The sequence below is a fragment of the Andrena cerasifolii genome, chromosome 2, assembly GCF_050908995.1.
Source record: "Andrena cerasifolii isolate SP2316 chromosome 2, iyAndCera1_principal, whole genome shotgun sequence".
Taxonomy (NCBI): Eukaryota; Metazoa; Arthropoda; class Insecta; order Hymenoptera; family Andrenidae; genus Andrena; species Andrena cerasifolii.
This window is the reverse complement of record NC_135119.1, coordinates 5,516,994-5,539,742: the sequence shown is the minus strand read 5'-3', so window position 1 is coordinate 5,539,742 and position 22,749 is coordinate 5,516,994. Positions and strand designations below refer to the sequence as shown.

At 37.0% G+C, this 22,749-nt stretch overlaps 1 protein-coding gene across 2 annotated transcripts in view; it reads left to right on the top strand.

Moving 5' to 3' along the window:
• Window positions 1–22,749, top strand: part of LOC143378505 (neurotrimin) — a 359,802-nt gene that overhangs the window by 320,423 nt on the left and 16,630 nt on the right. For both annotated transcript variants that reach the window (XM_076830310.1, XM_076830311.1), the window contains 2 exons: window positions 155–283; window positions 382–519. In XM_076830310.1, the coding sequence (XP_076686425.1) occupies window positions 155–283; window positions 382–519 (267 nt within the window). The remainder of the gene's footprint in view (window positions 1–154; window positions 284–381; window positions 520–22,749) is intronic.

The following is a 22,749-nucleotide window of genomic DNA, read 5'->3' as shown; positions in this document are numbered from 1 at the left end:
TAGAATAAAATTTTCTTGATATATATATATGTATAATAAATTGCTTCAAGTATTTCGTTTCGTCCAATTCATCTGAATATTCAATTATTTTGATAAATTTGCCTTTTATAAGTTCCTCTGTCATGCCGTTAATGAATATTCGATATTGTTTCAGTGAGAAATGTAGAAGGTTCAGTCTTCAATATCACGAAGGTAAATCGATTACAGATGGGCGCGTATCTGTGCATCGCTTCTAACGGAGTGCCACCTACTGTCAGTAAAAGAATAATGCTCATAGTACAATGTGAGTATTCGTCACGTATTATACATATAACTTCCCCTTTTTGTTTAGCTTAAATTAAAGTTTAAATTGAATTCAAATGAATTCTTGTTAATTTGCAGTTTCTCCAATGATTTCGATACAAAATCAGTTAGTGGGAGCACAGGAAGGACAGGATATGACTCTGGAGTGCAATTCCGAAGCCTTCCCGAAGTCTATCAATTATTGGACGAAGGAGAACGACGAAATTATAAAAACTGGTATTTAAAATTATATTTTGTACATCTACTTAAAATAAACTACTCTCTTTTCTCAGTTAATTAAAGACTTATTTACACAAGCAAGGAAAATTCACTTATTGCATTCAGCAGCAATTTTGCGATATGAAAAGAAAGCGTGCTACGAGGTGAAATGTATGCAAAATACAGTGAATTAATAATTATAAGTATATTTAATGACGATTAAATTATTATATTATAAAATGTAGCATGAGGTACTTACACCACAGGGGTGTATTGTACACGCTAGCAATTTGTTGGTCAATTCCTCGAAACGCTTTTGATTACAGTCCTTGTTCGATTAACTATAATTTATGTCCCATCATGCATACCTCACAAATATATCAGCGCCTCTTTTTAAAAAAAAGTAGGGAGATGCAACCCAACATTACTTTTAAAAGTTAAAGATATTCTCGGCAGAGGGCATGTCAATAGAATGACACACTCCGAAATCGTATTCTTCACAAGCTTTAGACCACCTGCTAGATAAGTTTATGTATATCGTAATGCAGAATTGAGTAACAATACTGAACGACCTGGAGCATCTAAAAAAAAATTATATTGAGTTACCAAGAAATGATTTTCAATTTTTATAAAGTATTTACTGCTTCCCCTTCCCCGGTTTTATGCAGCAATTAATTGTTATATCAGTGTTTCCTAACCCAGACCTTTATTAAGTCTGCTACCACAATAAATTTGTATTTAACAGCATTAGAATACACCAATTTTTTAAAGTCATATCGGACATTTTTGTTAGTAATATTTTATAACACAAAATAAAGTCACACAGAAGTAATAAAATTAATGGCTTCTTTGAGTCGAATAAAGTATGACAGAGCAAAATTCACAGCACCGAGAGATTGATTAACTTGGTGCATAATCGACAATGCATGACGAAGCTTTTCAAGTCCTGTATAACATGCACCATCATGTTCGATGAACATTGCATAAGTTATGATCTCGTGATGATAAACAAACTAGAATTATCCAAATCTGCCGATAACGAGTTACATCGAACAAAAAATATGTCGTACTGAATACTGCTATAGACACCATTGCTTGTATGATTAAGTCTTTAATGCAAAATCATACGTTTCTAATATGCATGTTTAATGATGTTCTGTTTTCAGATTATTTTTAAAATTATATATGTATATATACATATATAATTTTAAAAATAATCTGTATATTATATATATAATATATAATATACAATATATAATATATAATATATAATATATAATATATAATATATAATATATAATATATAATATATAATATATAATATATAATATATAATATATAATATATAATATATAATATATAATATATAATATATAATATATAATATATAATATATAATATATAATATATAATATATAATATATAATATACAATATATAATATATAATATAATATATAATATATAATATATAATATATAATATATAATATATAATATATAATATATAATATATAATATATAATATATAATATATATATATATATTTGATACTTCATATATGAATAACAATTTTGTGTTTGAAATTTTCAGACATTTTTAATGTCTCGTATTATTCAGAACACCTTAGTATTCATTTGTATTAATACATTTTCATAAACAAAGGAGGTAGGTACTTGGAAACTTTGCATTTATTTGCTTGCCTAAAAGTTACTTGAAAGAGCTGAAAATTGCGGCGCATTGATATCGAACTTTCCCGCGGTGACTAACGAAGTTTCAAAAATTCTCGTCGGATGATGGTAAAATAGTTAACTTCTAAAACGAAAGCGGGAGAGCAAGGCTTATAGCCGACAAGTAACCATTATTTCACTTCTAATAGACAGAACAGGAAAAGTTTCTCGTGCTTACATCTTTTCGATTTTGAAAACGAATGAAGCAGGTTATAATAAATATGTTACTTGGCTCTTCTATACTTTCTCTTCGTCAATGACATGATTCTAATGAAACTTTGATTGAATGGAAAAATTGCTCAAATCTTGATTTCCTCGTTGGATGTCAAAAAGTTATATAATGCAGGGATCAATGATGTAGGGGAGACCGGGGCTGGTTGTCCCAAGGGGTAGGTTGACTAATTGTTAATAACTTTGCACCGACATATGCTCTACTGCAGAACGATTTACTGTAGAAAGATGTCACTTCTACTATGCCATGCATTTATGTCCGACCCTGCGATCGCACGTTTTTTAACAGTTATCAGTGTTGGTTAGTGTTCCTTCTCTAGAATGCTTTCTCGAGAATTTCTCGAGAAATTTTATAATTGCTTATTTCTCATTTCTCGAGAAATACTTAGTATTTACCCATAACAGGGGATTACTGTATCTATAGTCAACCTACCCCATACTGTAAGTCAACCAACCCCCGTCATGGGGCTGGTTGACCAGCATGGAAGGTGTTAGAAAAACATTAAAATACCTAAATTGTTGTCACATTGAGTCAACTTTAATATTTAATCAGAAAGCCAAATGTACCCAAGCCCTATCAAATATACTAACCGGTTTAATGATATTTCGTCCACATAATTGATTAAAAATCAAAAACTGAAAAACTGGCCTACAAGCCCCGGTCTCCCCTACTTGCATAAGTATCGTACCTACATAAAGTGATCAAGGAATAAATATCAAAGGAGTCGTAAAGCTGAAAAAGGGGGTGTCAACGAAGGGTTAATAAACAAATTCTACATGCTTCTGGACGACACAAAAAGACAAGAATTTAAAAAAAAATAATGGAAAAACATTTTTTCTTAAAATACTTATTAAACCATTAAACTTTCATTTTAACAATATTTTTACACGTATTATAGCTTTCAAAATACTTAGAAGAATAGAAAATTACATCCCTCGTTAAGGGATGTTTTCACCCTGAGGAACCCGATAATAATAACCGACAAAATTTTATCCCACACCTTTATACTGATGTCCTCTCCAAAGTGCTGACCAAACTTCATCTCCAAGCTGGACAGTTTTTAGAAAAAAAAGACAAAATCATATTTGCGAATACAATTCTGTCTCTTATACCGTAATCACCAATGTTTCTCTATTAATCTAAAGTAGCGGAGTCTATATAGATATATTTAGTGTCGATTTGATGGGACGAAGTGGAAAGTTTGCCCGTGTATTGTTCGGGGGGGGGGGGGGCGGGGCACACACGAACACAGCTATACTTTCGGGTTTGCACGTTTGTAATGGACGTGTTCCTGGGCTGCTAATTCACTGAAGAGCGATTGAACCGTACTGGCCAACATAGTTAACGCTGTTTTATTAACGAGTGCACGCACAGAACCCGGCACATATGTACCGTACATTACTGGAACGGTCTAACAACGTCGCAGTCGGATACGCGGAAATGCATGGAGCTATAATTACTTCGTATAATGAGACTTCGGCGCTAAACTTTTCACGCGCGGGGATTATTTACAGAACATTTCAGCGTTCCACTTGTGTACGTAACAATATATATTATTTTATACAACGGGCTGCAGTAATGATTCGGAAATAACTTTACTTATGCTCAGGACACAGTTGCGTAAAAATATTTCCCACTCATAAATTATTCGGGAACATTGGTGTTTTCATCTCTAATAGTAAGCAGAATTTCGATGACAATTGCACGCATACCAGATGTCAAGTAATTCGGACTATTTTTAACGAAGTTAGCTGGAAATGATGTAAATCAATATTTTATGTGATTTCGTTCATTATGGTCCAAATTACGTCATTATTGGTGTTATTTTCTTTGGACAAACATAAGGAATCGATTGGCGTCGTTTTCGCAAAGATGTTGCGTTACGGATGAACTACTCTACTTGCACACCAAGTTTCATAATTTTCTGAATTTCCGGGTTGCCGAACGTCCCGTGTCAGCCAGTCGGGTCGGTGCTATCGACGCAGCGTCGCATTCAATTAATTCTCATTTGGCCAATTTTAAAGTTTCCATAGTATTTGAAGCGTGTCCATACAGAGGACAATCAGGGCTATATCCTCATTTTTCAAATTTTTAAAAAGTTACGTTTAATTATAGAATTGCATTTGTTTAAAACAATTGCAAAATAAATAGTCAAAAATGTGTTTTTTAATGTGGAATAATTTTTATTAGGTAGGGTAGATGTCCCATTTACCGTGCTTTGACGTCGACTTGCTCGCGAAGGAATTAATTATTGACTTCTCTTTAATTTTGCTTGGTGAAAATTTATATTGGTGTTTTGAACTTTTCTCTATATTAAGTCATTTTTTTCGGGTTGAAAATGTTAATTTTTCATATTTTTATAATTGAAATAAAAATACATGTTTTGTCCCAATTACCGTGCCCCGAAAAACGGGTTGTTCCTATTCCCGTGCCCCCAATTACCGTGCCCTTTTTTGAATAGCGTTCCCGCGGTTAGGTTATGTCTTTGAACTTTGAACTTTTCAAAACATTTTTTTGCCGAACGAGAGGTGTTTTTATGTAATATTAATATGACCTTTTCATTACAAAAGCAAAATATGCAAATATAAATTTCTGTTCACCCGTTCTGAGAAACGAAAGGTAAGGTTAGGTTTAGCAGTTACAGAGGGAGCCAGTGTGCTTCGAGGGCACGGTAATAGGGACAAGCGTTAAATTCCTGTCCCAATTACCGGATTCACTTTAAAAATACGAAAACGTTTAAAAAATTCTCATTTTTTTTTCATAAAATTTGAACCTTTTATGATATAATAAACACTTTACATAAGTGCAAATCATGATAATTATCAATTTATTCACTTCTGTAAAGTACGTGTTCCTTACCTTTTCCGGTAAATCCACCGAAATCTTCATATGCATTTTTGAAATTTTTTTTACTATGCTTAAATTGTTTAAAAATGCAAGCTTCTCGTTTGTAACACATACATTAATATATTAACTTAATTAAACAAATTTCTTTCCTTATTTATTTATGCGAGTTTTTTTGCAGGGATTCTTTAAGCATAAAGGCACGGTAATCGGTAAACGGACATCTACCCTACTCTTTTATCTCCACTGTAATCTGCCAAAAACTCATTTTTATCAATTTCTTAGTTCAACAGTTATAATTTATTGGAGAGAGGTCAACTCTATATTTCAAAGAGCTGTAAGATCCACAATTTTTAAAATACTAAAAAATCCTTCGAGATACGTTTCTATATAACTAAAGACTACAACATAACCGAGTTTCACCAACAACCGAAATGTTACTCCGAAAAGTATCCTATTTCGCGTGGAATGGCCCATTGTTGAGGCGTCAAACGTTTCATTATAAAATTGTATGGTCCACACTACACGACCATTAACTGATCATTGACGTAAACTCAACAGAAAAAAATGACCGCGAAACAGAATGGTATCGCTTAATTTATGACACTCCTGTATCTACTATATTATGTACATCTTCGACGCATAAATTCATTCGGCTGCATGCGACTTGGGAATTTAGGATGGAGTAAGAAGGAGAACGATGAAGATGATATATAATCTCTGTAGGTATGGGCTGTTACTAATCGCACAAATAATTAAGTTAATTTCGAATGCTATTTGCATAGAATCCGGAGAAGGCCTGTGTTTTGTCCCTTCTGATCAATGGTGTGCACGAAATCGATATCAGTTTTGAGCACTAGTTTCAATAAGACTTTATTGCATAAATTCTGTCAACAATAATTTGAATAAATTCTTTAAACATATCAAATAATATGACGAAATGGTGAAAGGAACAACAAAATTGTGTTTGTAAAACATTTATTTTCAATCGTCCGTTCTTCTAGAATTTATTAATTTTATTATCAGTCTGGTTTCAATAATACTTCCAATTTAATGAATTAAGAAATTGTCCGAGCACGTTGGAAAAACAATTTTCACTACCCATATTAACACAGCACGCTCGAGCATTTCTGACATCTTTAAGGGGTCACGCTATAAACATCACGAATTTTACTATAAACCAAGCGGCATTTTATTCAGAAAAGATAGTACTTTCCGAAAATGCAATAAAAATTCGATTTTTTTCAATGCCTAGTCTCCTTAATGGACGAATAAGTTAAATCCTGCTTAATTTTGAACCTTCGAGTAGGAACCGAATATGTACAGCGATGGCTCATTTGTTTTGGTCGCGGCTGCTAAACGGCATGTATTTCATGAACCCTCTAGTGACTCCGAGGTAGCAGTTAGGTTTGTCTTCTAACACCTCCAAGAATACATTGAACAACAAAGTTATCATTTAGGAATAGCAGGATATTGTTTTGTTCAATTAGGTACGTTTCGAATTCATGGGACTGAATTTTCGAACTTTAAAACTAGGCGAATTAATAAGTTTTGAACTTACACCGTGAAGTATTTGATTTTTCAATCTGAACCACCTGGACTCTCTAACTCAACAAATTTATTTCAAACTTCAAAAAAATTCGAAATGTTTACAGTGTCAGTGTCAAAGTTATGAGAATACTTAAACAATGTATGTACAATATTAATTTCTTTCTGTGTTTCAAACTCTTTGTTCAGAACTTTGTTTGTTTCGGTGCAGTTATACTTTAATTCCGAATACTTAATTGGAGTTTGGGAATTTGGGTCAAGGAATTTGTTGGTTTACTGAAATCATTTTTTTACCACTTTCATTTTACTTTCATTACTTTCCAATTTCTTTGCCCACGTATAATGGCCGATTTTTAAAATCGCAGTCAGCAATCCAGAATTTGTCTGACTTATTTGCTTATCATTATATGTAGACACTCAATCAGAATTCAAATGATATTAAATTATTCTAACTAAAACTGGTTTCAACCATTTTGGAAAACATGGAGTACTTTGTAGAGTAGTTTTGCTTTTCGTAACGAGAACAGATATCTAATTGATTTGTAGACAACGTAATAAGTATTTAATAAAAATAATAAACTGTTGCAATAGTTATTTTTCTAAGTTATAATAGAGGATTTATAAGTTATGCAAATTTATATAAATAATGAAGTTCCTCCCAAAAAATGAGGAATTGAAACATCGTATGGTGGAATGTTAGAAATCGAAAAATTGGCAGCTGACACCCACTAGTATTCAAGATGAATGGGGATGTCACTGAATATAAACAATGCATTTATTTACTGACATATTTTTTCCCCCAAATCTCAGGTACACGATTTGTAGCTGTGTTATCAATAAATCTGCCAGATTCGGGCATGTGTTTACAATTTCACACTGATAAATTGCTTCAACGTTAAATCACACAAGAAGAAATTTTGTGTTAGTTTCCATTACATCACCAATGGTCGACTTCATCATGCAAACCTCGCCCATTGAGCTAATTTACATAACATGTAGAATATACAATGCCTATTTCATTGGTAAAGATTATATAACTTTATTTAACACTTTTGAAAACGTTTCACCGCTGGATATTATGCGAAATATCGAAAATACGTATCGCGGAGAGACTGTACATGCGCATGCAAATTTTATATTGAAGGACGACGCGTAACGAAGCATGTTTTACAGCTGAATTGCTGCTTATTATCTGTGCAAATGTTTCATGTTTTAGTACCGAATCAAACTGATAGTGAAAAAAAATTCATGCATATTTATTTAATTCCGAATTCAACGATTCCAATTGCACATTTATGGTGTATACATAATCTATAGGAGAAAAAATATCAACCGAAGTAACTTATACGGGTTTATTCATTTAATCAATGATGCGTGTGTATTAGGGTTTATTATATTCTATCAGCTTTCAATTATTGCCGCCGTTCATATTTGTTGCGAAGATTACGATAAGTAGGTACACGTTACATATCAAGTCAGTCTTACATAATAGTGTCTTCCAAACATTTTTGAGTCGCGACCACAAATATTCAAATAACCTGCAACCCCCTTCCCCCATATAAGGTAAGGTAAATTTAATAAGGTAAAGGAAACACATTAAAAAAAGGTATTTCAGAATATACTTTTAACTTAATAATATTGAATTATCTTAATACATGTATTAAATATACTTAAAGATATTTAATATATGCAATTATCTTCTTTAATGGGGTGGTTGCAGTGTTACAACCAACCCGGGGTCAGGGACGGTTACAGAATCTAACCTCAAAAAAATGAAAAATCTGCCACAGTTGTTGACAACCACGGTGCAAAAAAAGCCAGAAGCTGCCGTGCTACACACGTCATTCCAGCGCAAGGGGTTAATATTTACCTAGATCCTTAATTAAAGTACTTATTTTGTTGCACCTCACTTTACCCCGGATAGGAGTTCATTTTACCCCATACATGGGGTAAAGTGATACCTCTTGCATCATTTCTTTCAAGTTGATTTTTAATATACTCTAAGTTTATATTAAGTATTGCTATTCGTCATTTATCGATAGTGATGTTTTAATTATATTATAAATCTATTTTTTTTTATTGAAAGGGAAAAATTTTATTCGACTTCAAACTTTTTCCGCCCCACTTTGCCCCGGTCTCCCCTACATGAATATACAGGGTGTTCGACTACACGTGGGAGAAAATTTAAGGGGTGATTCTAGTGCAGTGGTAGTCAACTGCCGCCACTGTAGCACGGGGTCACTTGCCTCACAATCAGATAAGCTCCGACGAAATTTACGACACACGGTTCTGCGACACTTTATCCAAAAGTAAACTGTATAAAATGTACTCGCAAATATAGGAAACGGTCTGTTGATTTAGATCTTCGGGATCAAGAAAAGTCACATTGAATATTTGTTAATTTGCTATTTGCGATTGCATATTTGTACGCGTACATTTAATAACAATAAACATAGCACAACTGTAAATTACATGAAACACTCTGGACAAATAAATTGGAATATTGTAGAACAGTTTGCTTTCGATTGAGGCATTGTTTTCCAGAAAATCGACGGTAATTCTTTTGTTAGTCAACGCATTCTCAACGGATTCTCTAACTTGTTTGTCTGGAAAGCAAAGCCCCGTTCGATACAAAAGGTATCGCACAATTTCGACTTCTTTCTACACGAGGCTTCATTTCAACTGAATTTGCACCATGCTGATGGTTGTCACCTGCCAATTTCTGGTCGAATGCACATACAACACAGGAGTTTTTAGTCTGAAAGAATATTATTCTATATTTTCTATTTATTTATTTCGTATTGTGCCACCAATTCGGCGACACCCTGTATAATATCTACATGTGTAAACATGGTGACTACCTAGAGAAACATTTTAGTTTAAACACTATGATGTAAATAGTATGTTTAAAAAAAATTAATGAGCATCTCAATTTCTGGGTGAGCATTGAGACACTTAAATTACAGTAGTTTCTTGATGAATTTCTCTCCTGAGAAGCGAATAATCATTTTATCTCGCATAGCGCTAAAACCTACATTCCGATCTGATGGTCCTAACTCCTAGTGACTTCATTTACTCCCAGTATTGTTCTACCCGTATGTTTAATTAGGTCACCACATTCGCATGAAATCCATACACCATATAATTACTGCCCGGTTCAAAATCATGCGTTTACATCTCTGATTCGCGCCGGTAAGCAATTTTACGAATAACCTGCGTGAGGTAATAATGAGAAATCGCGATAATTAGAAATTTCCACGAGTGTAAGATATACTTCAGAAGATAAAGGCTATACAAAAGTACTGTAACGATAAGACTAAATATTCGACGCTTAACAAGGTTTATGGTTAATATTTTATTACTTTAAAAAAGGACCACGGGGAATCTTTTTCAGCTTCCTAATTATCATTTGCAAACAGAAGACGAGCTTGTTAGTGTGACTGTTATAAAGCTCAGCTTTTTTAATTTTGTGTACGTGGAATGCTTGAAACACATCGTTGAAACTTGTTCGCGTACTTCCCACGCCCCAATTAGTTCTGTGCGATTAATTGGTGTTTAAAGATGAAGTATAATATTAAGGGAACCCTGGGGTTCAAATTTTTCAGAAAATCAATTTTTTTTAAATAGGTATTATACCCTTCCAGGATAGGAATAAGGATAAATTCTGGACAGACAAGGTTTATTCGGATTGGGTAGGAAATACATGGTCCGGTTGACAGGACGGGGCTACAAATTTCGGAAGACAGACGTTGGGTCTGGCTGTGTTTATACAATTTCACAAGATTCTACTGTGCCGACAGCACTTCACTTTATTCTAATGAGGCGTCCAGGAGTTCCTCTGTACTCTCCCGTTCGATTGGCTTCCAGGTATTGTCGCCGAACTCTCCATATCGAACGGGCGTCCAGGAATATTCTCCCGTACTCTCCTCTCTCAACGATCGGGTATTTAAGAAAGGGGGGTTGTACTCTCGCGACTCTACTCTACTGTGGCGTCCAGGAGTTACTCTGTACTCCCCCGTTCGATTGGCGTCCAGGCATTATCGCCGAACTCTCCATACCGAACGGGCGTCCAGGAATATTCTCCCATACTCTCCTCTCTAATTTTAACGAGGCGTCCAGGAGTTCCTCTGTACTCTCCCGTTCGATTGGCGTCCAGGTATTGTCGCCGAACTCTCCATATCGAACGGGCGTCCAGGAATATTCTCCCGTACTCTCCTCTCCAAATTTAACGAGATGCTTTGTACTCTCTCGACCGATAGGCACGACGGAACGGTACTGACACGGAACTGATATGTGTGCGCAGGCCTTAAGTCCCTCGCGTCAGTCGCTTTTCACGGGTTTCAAGAGGGGCGTAGAGGGTCTCTTCTTCTTACCACTGGCACGACGGAACGGAACTGACACGGAACTGATATGTGTGCGCAGACCTTTAGACTGCTGCCAGCGCGCAATAGTACAGAGTTAGCTTGGTCAGGCACGGCAAGGGCAGTGCCGTAGCCTCCTAGAAAGGTCCACTGACGTATGCACAGTAATCCTCCGTTATGAGTCCGTTTTTTCCGCCCGTTGAGAGTCCAGCGACTATCCCCACCATTTCATGGAAGCCTGCAGACGAGGGTGAGAGAACCGGACAACGAGCGAGAGGACCCGACAGCGTCGACACGAAGTTGCCGTCGGGTACGAAAGAGAGAAAGCATGATACTTTGTCTCGTTCCGTCGTTCAGCTCGAGCTCGGGCTCGACCCGCGTGCGGGCCCCTGCAATGCATCCGCGCTTTCCGACGGAGCGAAACAAAGTATCATGCTTTCTCTCTTTCGTACCCGACGGCAACTTCGTGTCGACGCTTTCGTGTCCTCTCGCTCGTTCTCGGGTTCTCTCACTCGCGCCACTGGCCGCGCGGAACCATGTCCGCAATCCACTATGAGTCCGCCGCCAGCTCCATTCGACGGACTCATAACGAGGGATTACTGTACAGTACGAACGGAGCTGGCGGTGGGCTCATAGTGAGTTGCGGACATGATTCCGCGCGGCAAGTGGCTGTGTCGACTCTTTCGTTTCCTCTCGCTCGTTGTCCGGTTCTCTCACTCTCGTCCGCAGGCTTCCAAGAAATGGTGGGGATAGTCGCCGAACTGTGAACGGAAGGAAAAACGGATTCATAACTAATTACTGTACCTCGAAGTCGAAGTAATGGCATATGACGCCACGCGTCAAGTGAGTCTTTCTAGGTCGCTGCGGCACTGCCATTGCCGTGCCTGACATGACTGACGCGCGCCAGCAGTAGTCTAAGTCCTTCGCATCAGACGCGTATTTTCAACACTTAATACAGCAAATCCCCGTTATGAGCCCGTTTTTATCTCCCGTTGACAGCCCGGCGACTATCTCCAACATTTGTTGGAAGCCTGCGGACGAGAGTGAGAGAACCGGACAACGAGCCGGAGGAAAAGAAAGAGTCAGACACGAAGTTGCCGTCGGGTACGGAAGAGAGAATCATGTCTGTAACCCACCGTGAGCCCATCGCCAGCCCCGTTCATCGGATTCACAACGGGGATTTACTGTAACTCGAAAACGAAGCCTCAATCGCAATTTCGTCTTATTTTGGCATGTAGATTCACATTAAAGTTTCTGACACATGCTACAATTTAGTTATGTACGAAGGCACGAGACGAAGGCTTCTATTATCAGAAGTATGGCTTTTTATATTTCTCGATTGAGTTCCAAAAGAACTGCTAAGCAAACACTATGCTGAAGTTTTGTAATAAAACGTCAGTCAACTTCCTGCCGCCTGTAAAATTCAATTTTCGCACACCAGCTTCTGCTTCCTGGGCAGAACGTCTGATCCGTTTTGTGCAAAGTCTTTCTCTATTACTTTATCTCGGGTTATAATACTAAAATTTCCTTGTCAATATATTAGGGTTGGAACAGAGGTACGTAGTCAATCATTCCATCTGCAATCCGCTAGTAATATTCGCCGTTAATTAATCGAGTAAACCGCCGCACATAGGTGCACAAGAATGCAAGTTATGTAGATATGAACATTGCTTAAAAAATTGACGTATCATACGCATAAAAGAAATCGTTAATCAATTTCTCTGTTGATAATTCTCGAACAGGTAGAGCTGGCCATAATCGCCGTTATTGTTCCCATTAAGATTTCTTGGGTGTGTGGAAAACGAACGGAGTTTCTATAAGAAGAAAAAGTTTCCCAATTATCCCAGAATATATTGTCATGAGATTTCTAAACATTGCCTGTAGAAAGTAATGGCAAGGGAGATTTACAGCTATTTTTTCTCGTTGCACATAATACATGGCTGTTCAAGCATCCCTGCTTATAATTTTCGCTAACAATTTTAACACGTTTCGTGGCAGCATGAAAATCCAGATTTTTCATAGAACCACAAAAAGTGATGAGAAAATTAATCTTTTACGGGGCAGGCGTCTCATGCGAAGATATTGGAAAAATCGAATTGTTAAGCAAAATGTATACCTACATTGGAACAATTTGGATACTTAGTCATGTTTGCACCAGATGGCGAGTCTGTAGCAAAATGTAAAGTAATCGATGCTTAATGTAAATCTAGTTAGGTATGTGCCTAGGAAGCACATTTGAATCACAACAAAAGATTAAATTATGATATTCGAATATAAGAAGGTATCACTTATGTTCAATTCTTCAAAATATTAGCTTCGCTTACCCCCTCTTTGATTTTACTATCGAATTAAAACACGCGCTGGTCTATCGATGAACATTTCCGATAAACATCGTGATTCGTCAGAGATCCACGTGGAACGAGACGCGTTTAAATAATTCTGTGGCTTTTATAGTCCTCGAAATAATGAACTCACGCCGCACAATTTCGAGTTAGAAAACCTACTTAACTCGCCTTTTGAGCGCTTGTTATTTCAAAGTCGTAATTCGTTAATTAATTCTGTCATGATTGAAATATGTAATTCTGAAGGAAAGCGAGAGCTTCTCATCACTGCAAGTTGCTTTTGAGGAAGTGTTTACTGTTATTACACTGTTATTATTGCTTAGCCAGTTGGGGAAAGTTATTCATTGTATCCTGTATGTATGCGCATACAATATCAGCAGAGGCTTCTGCTGATGTGATCTGGCCTTTGTCATTTATGAGTCTGCTTGTTTGATAGTGACAGGCGTTCCATCCTATCTCTTGCAAATTTTCAATGAATCCAGTCACTGTCATGTCTTGAATTACTTCGATTAGTGTTCGTACCTAAAAAGTCTTAAAAGTATTGATAGCTCGTATCTTTATAAATCTCGCAAGTATTAATAGGCCAAAGAACTGGTTACAGATGTTTACAATTTTAAAAAGTAAACTGTCAAAAGTATATGCACATATACATACATGTACACATTGCAGTACACGGCATTACATTTTCTTATGCGTAAATATATATTTCAATACTGATCTAAAGCTGTAGTGTAAGGTGCGAGGTATATTATGTGTCCGGTCGCGGTGAGTCTCGTGCGGTAAAACTCCGGTACGGTTAGTCACGACGGAGCGTTTTTTCGCGGCAGCGGCGAGCTTGGGAAGTGGGATGCGGAGTTTGTTGCACGTTCTACCCTGGAGGGCATATAAGGCGCGTCCGCGCGGGAGTCGTAAAATAGAGGTTCAGAGTGCAATGGGGTACTGGCCTAATCGGCGCGGAGACCACCTCTCTCTGACGAAGGTAGGGCGCAAAATTGTTTTCTCGGCCTACTTCGAATAGAAGCTGGTAATGGCACAAGTATGGCGATGGTCATAACTGGCACACCTCGGGAGTTCCAAAAATCGAGCGCTGGATTTACTGCTTGAAGCGGTATAGCTATCATGCACCAGTGCTACTGACTTCGCTCGCCGGGGCTTTATAACGTGTGGCTGTACAACTTCGCATGCGAGAGCGGTCGCGGGGCCGCGGCCGCCTGGCGGTCGCGGCACGAACTACGTCTGTTGTCTGGGCGCTGTACGCTCGCGCGGCGCGTGACGTGCTTCGTCACACACTTTTCTGCATTCTTTTGGTGTGATCTGTATATATAATTTTATCAATTACGTATTTATCTTATTATATGTTCCACTTCTCTTGTTTCCATGTCGCGAAACGACTGTATATTTTTTTTTCTCTTCCGTTATATAGATTAATTATTATAGACTGCTTCGTACTTACTTATATACTTCGTTGTAACTAAAGGCTACTCCTCGTTAAATAATAGTAAAATAAAATACGTCTTCGTTAATAAAATATATTAATAAACAAAAATCTGTACTAATTTTCGTTCGATATAAGTAGGTATCGATACTTTTAATTCGATACTGAATAGATATCAATACTTTCTTTCGATACAAGTTATGAGTAAAAGTTTCGATACCTTGACGGTATCGGTTCATCCCTACGTATAAGAAACTACAAGATTATGCCCGAAATTCGAAATAATATTCACTTTTACGAATAACGTGCTATCATACTAAAAAGTCTGTACCAAAACCTCGCACCGTGCTCGAAAAATTTCTTTTCCTTTGGAAACGCACAAACACGTAAACCCTGTTACTTGCAATTTAAGTATTTTGAGAAAAGAAGCCCCCGTCGAGTAGTTGCTTGTTCGTGTTCTCATTTGAGAAAGTCTATTTTCATGCTGATCAATATTTTCGTTTCTTCGTAAAAAAGAAGAACGTCCGTCTTGCAATAGCGAACGATCGAGATATTTCTTGGCATATTCCAGTTCAAGTCGAAAATATAAATTTCCTTCGTCAATAAACGCCGGTACTCGAGATATGATCTGCCCGGCTCTCTTATAGGCATGACTGCTGTATCCCACCTGCGAGAAGCGCTCGGCCCGGTCGCCACCTGGCGGTCGCGTACTATTCATCGCGAGCCGGCCTAGTCATGACTTGTTTATGTACATATGCGTCTTTTAGACATCTTTTTTGTATTTGTATTTGTATTTTTGTTTTTCCTGTGTTTTTACACAGGATGGCGTTTCAAGCATTTTTGCTTATATTGCCCAACGAACATTAGTCATTCATTTTTCCCTCCTCTCTCCTTCGGGTCCCAGCAGCGGCAGCGCACTGGTAGAAAGGTGGTCTCCCATCTTTCCCCAGTACACCGCCCCGTGATGCTTAACTTCGGTGATCTAACGAGAACCAGTGTTTTCCATCACGGCTACGGCCGCTGGTTTAAGACATCTAAACACAGTCGTTTAAAAGACGACTTAAGAACATCTTAAAGACGACTTCAGGACATCTTAAAGACGACTTAAAGGCGTCTTAAGACAGACGTCTCAAAAACGCCTAGGCACAGACGTCTCAAAGACGTCTTACCACAGTCGTCTAAAACACGTCTTGGCACAGACGTCTCTAAGACGACTTAAAGACGCCTAAGACCGACATCTTAGAAACTTCTTGACAGCCACGTCTTAAAGACGTCTTAAAAAGGTCGTAAAAAAAGACATCTTGGCACAGAGGTCTTAAAGACGTTTTAAAGACGCCTAAGACAGGCATCTCGACACCGACGTTTTAAAGACGTCTTAATAAGGTCATCAGACGTTCAGACAAAAAAACAGACGTAAAATGGACGTGTTTAAGACGTCGTATGCTATCTGGGCTGGAGCTCCTCGCCATATCCACCATCCGCCACAGGTTCGATTTAAATGTTATCTCACATTAATTGAAAAATATGTTCAAGCCCCATCATGTTAAAACCATATGCATAACCTCTCGAAATACGACACACCAGCCACCACTTCGAGTAAATCATTCATTAAAATGTTATAATACTTTGTGGCTGCCATTCTAATATTCTTCTTGTTGAAGCTAGTATTTCATTATCTAAATCATTTATAATCTTGTACTACATTTATTTTTTTATTTTGTCACTAGAGTTAAGTTGGTATGGGTGTATGTGTGCTTTGTCTTCATCTTCCCTTCCGCTGTTCTGTTCAAGTCGATGTGCACTAGGCGCCAGAATCGGCGTCCCTTCGGAAATTTGGCAACGTTGCATGTCACTAAAACCGCTGAGTTATGCCTAGTGACATGCAACATTGCCAAATTTCCGAAGGGAAGCCGTTTTGACACCTAGTGTACTTCTTTAATGTGACTGTCTTAAAGTATATTATTTTATCTAATACAAAGAGTTATTCATCAATTATAATTACGGCAAACTCTATCACTTCTGAACGATTTTCTCGTATTACACATTCAATGTATTGCAAAGAGATTCACTCACGTTTTAAGAGCTACTAATAATCTTAACAAGTATTATAAGCCCCTATTGCCTAAGATCCTTTCTTTAACAACATATACACATACTATTATTACGATATACAATATATTCTACCATTTAGCGTTTCTATCTCCGATTCTAATAGTGTGCACGTACCGGCCGTTATTCCAACCAACTTAGAATTATTGACCGAACAGTTTCGATTTCCTATAAATTTTGGAGACTGCTATGCCACAATTATTATTTATCGCTTACAAGAAATTTATTGCTTCTTAGATACTAAAGAGGTTCTCATTAATTGCATCCATTTGTGTCAAACATTCATTTGACAATACATTCTTATGAAACGAATCATGATTTACAAATAAGTATTAAACAATTAAAGGAAACGAAGGAAGAGATGTTCGCAGACAAATGTCATAACAGCGGTCCACCCGTTAAAAGAAGAAAACGACGGGCTCTTCGGTTTCCCTATTTCTCAACAATTGGGCGCGTATTCGTTTATCCGTGCCAACGGTGCAATCTTAGATTGTTATTGGATAGCGTCAAGTAGCGCGCGAACAATGCTAAAGGAAAGCAACGCGGTGCTCGAGCAACCTCTGTACGAGAGTGTCGTGCCTCAAGCTACTTACCAATGCCATTACTGTCCTTTCACCCTCCTCCCCCCCCCCCTGCCACTGCACTATCCTAACCCGTCCTCTCTGCATCACAACGACTTGCACCCTCCACGACCATTTCCAACCAGACGTTTTCTGGGTTCGTCGGACCATGTGTACAACTTTAATGACTCGTGATTGTCATGACTTCTGCTCTTTGCGCCGTCCTTTTCGCTGGTAACGTGCGGTTTACCCAGGGAAAACGATGTCTGCTGCGTTATTAATTCCCGGCTGAAACTTTTAGCTAACGAATCTCTCCCGGATGTCGTGAACCCAAATTTTGCTAGGTTCTTGTAATACTGTGATTCTTTTATGTCACTTCAACATCCAAATGCTCCTGATTCGAATTTCAATGTGGGGTATCCATTTTCTTTGATAGTTATAGTGGATCTGCCACTCTGCGAGTTCGTCTTTCTTCCCAGATGCTGAAGACTCAATTGCTAAGTCAAAGTTCGTATTCGACAAGTACGTTCAAGTCAGTGTTTCTCTAGCATTGACGAAAAGTCACAAATATATTCAGCGGTTGTAGAATTATTAATTTGCTAATAGATAAATGAATAAATTATTAATAGATACTATATTACTGATTTTAACATAGAGCAAAATAAATTATATAAGTCGTTTAAAGTGATTTTCTCTAACGAAATTTCAACGAATAATTACTGAAAATAATGATTTTTTATTAAGAAAGGAAGGGCAAGATGTTGTATTTTATAATAATATGCAAAATACGATTTTTCATGAAAAAAAATTGTAATGCTGGAAGGCATGTGCGTGCCACTTTCTAACAATCCACTTTGAAAGAAGTAAAATTTCTATTCATTTTTCAGGTAAGAAACAAATTTTTATGACGTAATTATTTCTGACAAATGTTTAGGAAAAGATCTCTTTCAAAACGTATAACTATTACAACAATGTGATATTACATGCAATCTCTTTAAATTTCTCTGCAACAATTTTAGACAAAAATGTCTAATATTGACAATAAATTCAAATATTAATACTGCATTCAAAATGTGGATTACGTTGCTTTAAAGTTATGTAAACTACTACCTATTTCCTGGTCAAACGTGTTACTCTAAAAGCAAGGTTAAAAATTCCATTAACGTTGAAAAATTTTAATATCTTTCTTTTATATTACTTTATTTTACGTTTTTTCTTATAGTTTTCTTAATAAGTTTCGTTGTTCGAATTCGCTACCTGAATTGAAAATCACGTTACATCGATCACTAGAGAAACATGTTTCTATGTTTGTCTCTATTTTGGAATATAAACACCGTCAATCACTGTTTAATGATTTATATTGGATGTGCAACGATTCGCAACCAATATTTTCCGTGTAATCGACGTTTCCAGTTTTGAATAAAACATTTTTGTACGATCGACATTTCACGTTCGATTTATCCCACGTCAAACCGTACTGGATTTGATAGCATAGCTACTGACTTTTTGTCGACCCGAAGGATTTATTAATAGGAAGTACGTAACTGGAAAATTTTTATCTCGGAGTTGGTTCAAATTAAGATATGTATTAAATATTGACATTTCGAAAAATCAAGCATAACAGGTCGACGCGATTGTACTTGTAGTTCCTTTAAAGCTGCACAAATGCTGCAGCCAAATAGGTACTATAAAAAATATTAATTACTTTACGCAAATAAATGTGTTAGAAACCAAGCTTTCGACTTCGAATTTAATGCTTCCATTTAGGCGATTTTCTTTCCAATCCGTTCCTAAGATCGCTCAAACATTTATTTACTCAATGCTATATTTCTTAAGCCAATACCTGGATAAAACACGACCACTTTAAAATATGAGTAATTTTAAACAAATTAGATTCTACGAAATGTTCTATAGCTTGCCAATATGTACCTCATCTCATATATCGTGGATTATTTTTAAGGGGGAATCCTATTTTTTAGGCTAAAAACCCAGTAAAATTTGGGATTTTGTTTTAAAGAAACTATCGATTCAATTCATCTGAAACTTGGACCATGTTTTTATGCATCTTCGATGAAGTTGCAGTTTCGTTTTTATTCGTTTTTAATAATAAATATATGAGTTATGCAGGATTCACCAACACGCTCCGCTAAATTCGTCGTCCGCTGGTGTGCATGATATTTATCTTCCAGGTAATCTCAGACAGAAAAATGAAACGGCGTTTTACTTTATGCATATGTACCTTCAGTTTGGTGAACCAGAATAAAACAAAAAAATTATTTAGGAGAGTGGTGAGTTTTTAAACTGGAAGGTCCGAATCTTTAATTTTTACTATCCAATTTTGCTCCAATTTTCTTATGTAACAAACGAAGTATATCGTCGATGATAGTGCAAAATCGCGTATGAGCAGTTTGTAAGTACCGCGTATCTGCAAAAGTAGCAAAATTGAGATTTCGTGCCCACAGTTGCCAAGCGCTGTTTCGCTTTTTTTTTTAAAAGTCGCGCCATGTGAAATAGCCAATAGGAAGCCGTATTTTTAGCAACGGAACTAGCAGGTTCAAGGATACCATGAATCTGTCTCTCTTAGCAAGTTGGCGGCAAAACCGCGCATTTACAGAGAAATTAGGTGAAGTGACAGCACGTTTGGTGCGTGAAAGTGACTTTACCCTGAAATTAAGCATTTTTATGACGAATTGATGTTAGTATTGTAGGAATTTACAGGTTGGTTTGAAGTATAATATACTTTCTCCCTAGCGGCCCCGCTGCCGCTGTGTTCACTTGATAGCTGGACTGGTTAAATAACTGGTAACACAGTTAGTGGTAAAACGTGTTTAATGAATGATCACCATCTCCATAGGTGTGGATGATGATGGAGCGTTGGGCCAGACAATGTCTGGGTGGAGAACAATTAATATCTCTCTACCACGTGTACTAGAACTCGGCACATGAACAATTCCCAGATAGGTTCTTCCAGTATCACGTAGGGGTGTTCGATACCGATTCGATTCTTCAGAAAATCGATTCTTTTGGTTAAAAGATCGATCTTTTGAATCGATTCTTTGGTATCTGATTTTCCCCAGAATCGATTCTTTGATGTAAGAATCGACAATCGATTTTTTGCTGTCTGGGGGATTTAATTGCCACTAGTGAAAGGACCAATCAAACTGCTTTTTGCGTAGGTTTCCCTGGTCTTATATATTTCCCGCCATTTATACACGATTCCCGCCAAATTTATACAGGATTCGCGCGAAATTTATAAACGATTCTTATGTTCTGGATGATTCTGGACAGTTCCAGATCTTTCTTTACCATTCTTCCTTCTTCCTTCCTTGTGTATTTTCCAAAGCCGGAAATATTTTAACTGTTCACAGAAATAGTTTATCACCTGAACATTTACAGCAATTATTGTTTTTAAATTCCTTATCAATGAAAGAATGGCAATTACATGACAAATTAAATATTTAAAATGGATAGCAAAATATTTCTTCTATTCTATACAATGCCCTTCAATAACTATCACAAACTGTTCCTTGTAGAAGTATTTTTTATATCGATTCTTTCAAAATTATTCAAATCCGACTTCGATGTATATGTACTAATTTTGGAGAAAAAAGTTTTATGGCGATTCTTTTCATCTCGATTTTTCCAGCATCGATTCTTTGGTTCAGATTGTTCACGTGGCGTAACGTTCTGCGTACCGCATGGCAACGCTCGCCGATGTGCGGACTATCCCCACTCCTTGACATGTACGGAGAGGGGGAACCTCCGATCCCCACAGTACAGTATTGTCTCGTTAGCGGCTCGCTAGTCGGGACCGGCGTTGAGCCCGTATCGTGAACGGAGCCCTAATTCCGAGTGTTCGTTTCTCGCTTCTTTCTGGCCGAAGGGGGGAGCAAGATGGAACACTGCGTGCGCGGTGAGCGTCGCAAGCGCTTACCGTGTATATAACGGCAAAACAATTTTTAAGTAGCTAGATTTTTCGGAAACAGTAAGAGTAACCATGATTCTCCTGAAAATACTGGAAAATTTACGGGTCCTCAGAATGAAGAATTACCATTAAGAAAACAATTAGAGATAGCAATCGCAGAGAGTCTCCAAGAAATTAGTATCAACCAGGAACACGATAAATTCCGAACTTTAACAAAGGAATTTCATAGTTTTGAGTCCACTGGAAGGACACCCAACTTACCATAACTTTTGGATCTGCTACAAAGGATCAAGTCAACATCCACTAAAAACGAAAGAAAGTTTTCTGCAGCTACAGATTTTATCACCAAAAAAAAGAAACAGATTAAAAAACTATTTTAAAATAAAAAAGTAATGTTTCGCTTTGCACAAATTTTGTATTAAATAAATATATCAATTATATTTAATATCTGTTCTTTCATTTATACAAAGTTTATGCAAAATTAGACACGAGTGAACAATTAGTTAAAGATTGTTTGTGTTTTTGATAAATATTATCAACATTATTCCAAAAACATAAATTTTGCAATATTTTTTTCAATTTCTCGAGAATTCTCAAGAAGTATGATCTGATTCCTGATTTCTCGAGAAACAAAAAATATCGAGAAATCAGAAACACTAGCTGTACCTTTAGGGTAAAAGCAGGTTTATTAAAAAAAAATCCATTGAATATCTAGAAAGATAGTGCTCCGAAATACAGTTCAACACTGTTAAACTTTTTCCTCTGCTTTTCGAACTTAAAGCCGGTGAAAGTTCTTCTGTATGCATTCCACATTCCTACAGTACATACCTTCCTTCCCCTTTCTTCCCTTTCTCTGCTTTTATTCCTTAGCAAGTTCCCACCCGGCTGAGAAAATCCTGCCCTGCATTACAGCGGATCATTAGACCTACAGATTTCACTCTCGTCCCAGCCTCGCACGACCTCGAATTTTTAATCGCAAAAAATCTTTCCTTATCCTACTACTTTCCATTTTTCTACCTTTGTATTAGTGCCACCATCTGTTATATATTTTTTTCGTGGATAGAAGCTTCTGCTGCCTATACGGCGTGTTCGTCGTAATACTCCACACGGATTTTCAGGCTTTTGTAAAGCTATTTGAAAATACATGCAAAATACCTGTTTTTAA